Source organism: Austrofundulus limnaeus, unplaced genomic scaffold, assembly GCF_001266775.1.
Source record: "Austrofundulus limnaeus strain Quisiro unplaced genomic scaffold, Austrofundulus_limnaeus-1.0 Scaffold276, whole genome shotgun sequence".
NCBI lineage: Eukaryota > Metazoa > Chordata > Actinopteri > Cyprinodontiformes > Rivulidae > Austrofundulus > Austrofundulus limnaeus.
The window spans coordinates 519,565-525,247 of record NW_013952678.1 but is presented as its reverse complement, the minus strand read 5'-3'; the positions used below and the strand labels follow the sequence as shown (position 1 = coordinate 525,247).

Sequence of the window (5,683 nt, the reverse complement as noted above, 5' to 3'; positions counted from 1 at the left end):
TTTTAAGTCAGTTGAAATCTGAGTTGAAGGAATTAAATCACTGTTTAGTTAGTTTACTACATTTATCAGACAGAGTAAAGACCTGGCTTCTCATTCTTAAGATTTGAAATTTAGAGGTAATTAATTAATGTTTTTGACAAACTGCTAGTTTAATAAATAGCAGAAACTAACCTTATATTTGTCTGCAGTGTTGGCCCCTCCATGCGTTCTCATCGTTCAGTCTTTTCCTCRGAACCTGGGAGGTTTACACCTCAGCCTGTGGGAACTTTCTCAGCAACACAAAGCACAATGACTCTTTCAAGGTATTGTTAATAAGCCCCTCCCCCCTCGCAAATACAAATCACAATGCACCAAAAAGCAGAAGTGCAAATCGTTTAATCTCAGCCACATTTTTACTTATATACAGTGAAGTTGACCTCATTAAACCATAAAATCACKTTCTCGTTTATTGATCTAATCACAATGCAAGTTTTTAAAACTTCTGGCTACTCCACGTCGACTCTAATACATTCAACAAAGCAAAAAATCAACTAAACTTAAAAAAAATCTGCAGTTTGAAATTAAAACACCATAAAATGTAMGATATTAACACGAATGGCACATTACAAGTTTCCTGTGTCAAACCTTTAACTGAATGCGGTCGAGGTTATTTTTTGTGAATTTAGGTCCCTCTTTATCTGGGGGGTCCCCCTTCCTGATCCTGTGCGCACACACACACACACACACAAACACACACACACACACACACACACACACACACACACACACACACACACACACACACACACACACCAGGCACCAAAGAGATTGTCTTCTAAAACATGGACCTTTGTAGATTACATTCATTCACTTAGGAAGGATTTACCGATGTGCACGGAAACTTCACCATCTCAAAAATTTATTGCCAGCTTGCCGGAGAACACATGCAGTTTTTGTTTTTTTGTTTTTTAGAATAAAGCCACTCGAGTGTTGACGATGTGAAGGAAAGTGTGYGTGTGTGTTTGTATAGATCCTACAGGAAAACTCTTCAAAAGGCACTTAAACACGGGGAAATAGTTCAGAGGGGTTGTTTTTTTAAATCTAAAATCCGACTGGATGCAAGTGAGACCGCCGTCACACGCATCGCTCTTTGTCTGAGACTTGAAATTAAAACACACTCACTCAGCCGCAGTCATTCAACACGCCATTATTTCAGTGCGACAGTGGCCTGCCTCAGTGTTTGGAAAGGGAAGATCCTTCTGTGCAAAAGTTTTGCGTCTCTGCGCAGCCCAGCGGTAATTAAGTGCACGTCCCGACTCTCRCCTAAGATTTGTCTCAACACACATTTAATGTTGGGGTTTTGTGGGCTTTTTTACGGGAGATTTCTTGTCAAAAACAGTCCAAATAGGTGGTTCTGAGCTGAAAAAAAAAAAGGCACCAGACTCACACAGAGAGGAAGTCTTTGCTGTTCTGTGCTCAAGCTCCAACAGAGACTTGGTGTCAGTTTTTTTTTTTTTTTTACAGGGTCAGGGAGTAAAGAAAAAATAAAGTAAAAATTAAATGTGATTCTGAGCGAGGACGTTGTTCAGGTGAGCATGGGGACATCGTCCTCTGAGGTGGTGTCCTCAGACAGTGGGATGAGCAGCACCTCGTCGTCTGAAGAGGAGGAGGAGAAAGACGGAGAGGCGGAGAGAGGCATGGAGTTGGTGGAGGAGGAGGAGGAGGAGGAGGACGACGAAGAGGCCCTGAAGAGGGAGAGGCTCAGGCCTAGATTTTGGAAGATGGAGGCCAGGGAGGGGCTGCTTGGAGGGACGGCGACAGGCGGGGTGGGGGGAGTGTCCGAAGGAGGAGCCGGGGGCGCGTAGGGAGGAGGCGGCGCKGAGGAGACGGGCGGCGGGAGCAGCAGAGGAGGCGGGACTTCCTGCTGCCGCTCCGTCTGAACCAGYAAACCCAGTTTCTGAGGCGCYGGCTGACTGGCCGCCTCTGACGCTGGCGACGAAGAGGAGGAGGACCGGGCGGGCGAGGACTGGGCCGCGTCCTGACCTGACGGCGCCGAGCTGGACTGCTGCTGGGAGGAGCCGGAAGCCTGGCCGGGCCTGGAGGAAGTTCTGGGGATGAGGCCCCACCTCCTCATGCGGCGGACGGCACGCCGGACGAATCGGGGCCTGCGCCTGCGGTGCGGRGAGTTCTGGGCGTCCTGACGGAGGAGCTGAAGGATTCCTCTCAGAGACAGAGACGACGTCTGACGAGGAGGAACACAGAAAAGAGCAAAATGGTTAAAAAAGAAAACATGATTCAAACTTTTTATAAACACTGCAATGTAACTCAATAAATAATCAAAAATGAAAAATAAATGTATTAAATTAAATACAATTTCTTTAAATAAAAAGGAGAAATTTGTCCGTCTAGCAAATAAAAGATGAGTTATTTAWTCTATGTGCGCTATAATAATTAAACACTTTGACCAGTTCTCTGCTCTCACCTCATTGGGGCTCTCTGTGGGGAAATCCTCCACAGGGGGGATGATGCCCTGGGCGATCAGCTGACCGTAGGATGGAGGAGCTTGTTGCTGGATCAGCTCTGCTTCCTGTCGGCTAATCGGRGCGAACATGCTGCCATAGACAAGTAAATAAAAATTATTTTCAGATACAAACATAAAATGTACATCAGTTGAAATACTTGTTACAAAACGATGACACACAAAGGCATCATTTGACTTTATTATGAAAAGATTTATGAGTATTTCTGTTTCAAATGCTCAGAGGGAGTCAGAAACCCTAATGACTTAGTCAAGATGCCCTACATTTTTATTAGCACATTTAGCATGACTCACRTGGTCGAGACAAGTTGCAACAAGGAGATTTTACTTGTTTTTCCTCAGAAAAGTGGCCGACAGACAGAGCTGTGAAAACTAGCTGTGCTGATTTAATATCACTGAGCAAAAAAAAAAAAAACAACCCTGATCAGCTCTTTCAAAGACAGAAAAGTAAGTCCAATATTTCCTAGAAAGCAGAGATTCTTTCTTCAAATCCAGTGGTGGGCAGCACTAAAGCACTGACACAAATATTTAGGTCCCCTAATTCTAAAGCACTAATGCACTGACAATTTAGCAAAAGCTAATTCTAAAGCACAACAATAACCCAGTTAACCCAAGAGCATTCTTCAACAAACATGAGTCACATATCGTCATGTTGCTCTCTTAAAGGGATCCATGATTAATTGTAACATTAGACTTTATTTGATAAACATTTATTTTAACTGTAAAATAAAGACTGTAAAAATACTGTAGGATGTTTAGTTTTGTAAATTTTTAAAAATATATTTTAACACAGAAGGAGCCATTTTATTTACACGCAAAGCATTCTGGGTAAATGATGATGTGGATAGATCCTCGGTGCGAGGCTGCTAGCGAGCTATATCCACCCTGAAGGTTAAACTGAAACATTAACATTGATCAATAACATTTATAGACCTCAGTTAGTGCTTCTAAATTTAATCTATAAATTTAGCAAGTGCTAATCCACTAATAAATTTTAAAATTAGCAAAAGCCCTAAAGCATTAATGAGGAAATGAGTTCCCCTATTAGTGCTTTAGTGGAACTGTGTCCACCACTGGTGAAATCCAAAGTGGCGGTTACCTGTACTCTCTGGTCCGGAGTGAGTACAGCTTGCAGGTGCAGCCCATGGCGATGACCAGCAGCAGGCCGCAGATGAGGCTGCCCACCGTCGCCGCGGTGATGACCTTGCGGGGCAGCATGGCCGTGCAGTTCAGCTCGTCCGTGCCGTCCTTGCAGTCCACCTGGCCGTCGCAGCGCCAGCTCTCGAACACACACCTGCAGCAGGAACAATGAGGCGTCTGTTGTTAAACAATGCAGGGGAGACCAACGAGCCGAAACACCAGAAAAACTGTTAAACACTGTTACGTCCCTACTGAGAGGATAAATACTGTTGTTTTGTTAGGAAAACCTCCAAGACACACTTTTCATGCAAATTTGTTCTTGTTGTCAAAACACAAAAACTGTGTGCTGACAAATGACACAAAGGTTTGATCTTGTAAAAATTACAACAGCAGACTTGTTTATTAACCTAATGAACAAGTGAGAAAATAAATTATTCACAAACAAAACGACGACAACTGAACATCACATAAATGGACTCWAACTCTAATTTCTAAACACTAGGATTGGGTGATCCAGTCCAAAATATGAACCACGAAAAACTGTGGCTCTTAGCTAACAACGATTAATATGATGATGATGATGATTAATCCCCTGGAGACACAATCACTTCCTGGTCACGACTGATTTAAATCGCTCTCCAACAGGAGAGAGACACTCTCTCTAAAAATCTGTTCCGTGTAAAAATACAGACTTGAAGCTACACACCTGTCTTTAAAAAGTTTTAATAGAACAAGTGAAACCAGAGTTATAATAAATAATTTATGGCACTATTTTTATAGAGCATCATAACTGAAGCGTTGCAGCAGGAGGCAGCGTAAGACGAGCAGATTCATGGTTAAATACAAACCTCAGTTCACCCTCCTGTCTCACCCMCACCGAACAAACACAAAACCCTCAAACTCCTTTATGGTTGACGCCTGAAGTTATTTGACAAGCACCAAAAAAAGTCTACAGGAAGAAAATAAAAAGAGGCRAAAGYTGAATGAAGTTCAGCGGAGATGGAGAGACGGCAACAGCAGGAGAAAATAATGAGATTTGAAAGATTTATGAGATTTATTGTTGGGGTTTTATAATTAGAGTGTTGAGCATTTAGTTTATCAATTTTAGTGTGTTTGAGCCAAAACAACGAGGCAATATTTGAACTTGGAGCTGCAGACAGAACCTGCTCAGAGAGGAGGTAATCTCAAAAGGCAGAGATGAAAAGAGAAAACAGTCTGAGATAGAATGAGGACTTCGAAAAGGAAGTACGCAATTCATTATATGGTTTAGAAGAGGAGCACAGAGTGGACTACAGGGGAAAACGCCGGCCCTGTACACCAGTTCACCCCGCAGCTTTAATCATATTAATCACAAAGTGCCAAACATTAACCGTTTCACTGACAAGTAATGCAAGATACATTTTTGCCAAACAACACTGGACACAAAAACATATTTTGGAGCAGATGTGGTTGAGTGGTCAGGGCAATCTATGGGATAAATCCTGTGCCACCAGGAATTGAATTTGAATTATTCAGGTTGAATCTGTACGTGCATAATTTGAAATTGAATGCATTGGTTTGAAAATGAATTTTACTAAATTGAAACTGAATTTTGGTTTATTAAAAATTCAGTTTGACTACTTTCACTTTCAGTTCTATAATTTAGATTTTTGTGTCACATCCTGGTCCTTGAGAAAGCTGTCAGAGTAATAAAACAGATCCACAGATTTACGTTTCACTTCCGTGAAGCTTCCTTTCTGTAATGCAAAAGAGTTGATAACTTTGTCTGTTTTTGTCACTTTTACAGTGGATTGCATCAACACTGTTGCATTACAGAAGAGAAACTTCACCAAATTGAAAGATAAATCTGTGGATCTGTGCTTGATTACTCTGGCTGGCTTTCTCAAGGACCAGGATGTGGGACACAAAAATCTGAATTATAGAACTGAAAGTGAAAGTAGTCAAACTGAATTTTTAATGGACCAAAATACAGTTTCAAAGCAAATTAATTCAGATACAAAACTTTAAATTCTGTTTCAATTTAGT

The 5,683-nt window shown here is 41.9% G+C and overlaps 2 protein-coding genes across 5 annotated transcripts in view; both read right to left on the bottom strand.

The window, feature by feature from the left end:
- The window catches only part of cirop (ciliated left-right organizer metallopeptidase), a 7,353-nt gene extending 7,072 nt beyond the window's left edge, over positions 1-281 (bottom strand). For all 3 annotated transcript variants that reach the window (XM_014021044.1, XM_014021047.1, XM_014021045.1), the window contains exon 1: positions 172-281. In XM_014021044.1, coding sequence (XP_013876498.1) covers positions 172-213 — 42 coding nt within the window. In that variant the 5' untranslated portion in view covers positions 214-281. The remainder of the gene's footprint in view (positions 1-171) is intronic.
- Positions 282-358: 77 nt separating this feature from the next.
- Positions 359-5,683, bottom strand: part of lrp10 (low density lipoprotein receptor-related protein 10) — a 10,566-nt gene continuing 5,241 nt past the window's right edge. For both annotated transcript variants that reach the window (XM_014021042.1, XM_014021043.1), the window contains exons 8-10: positions 3,618-3,812; positions 2,462-2,591; positions 359-2,221 (exon numbers count right to left, since the gene is read on the bottom strand). In XM_014021042.1, coding sequence (XP_013876496.1) covers positions 1,565-2,221; positions 2,462-2,591; positions 3,618-3,812 — 982 coding nt within the window. In that variant the 3' untranslated portion in view covers positions 359-1,564. The remainder of the gene's footprint in view (positions 2,222-2,461; positions 2,592-3,617; positions 3,813-5,683) is intronic.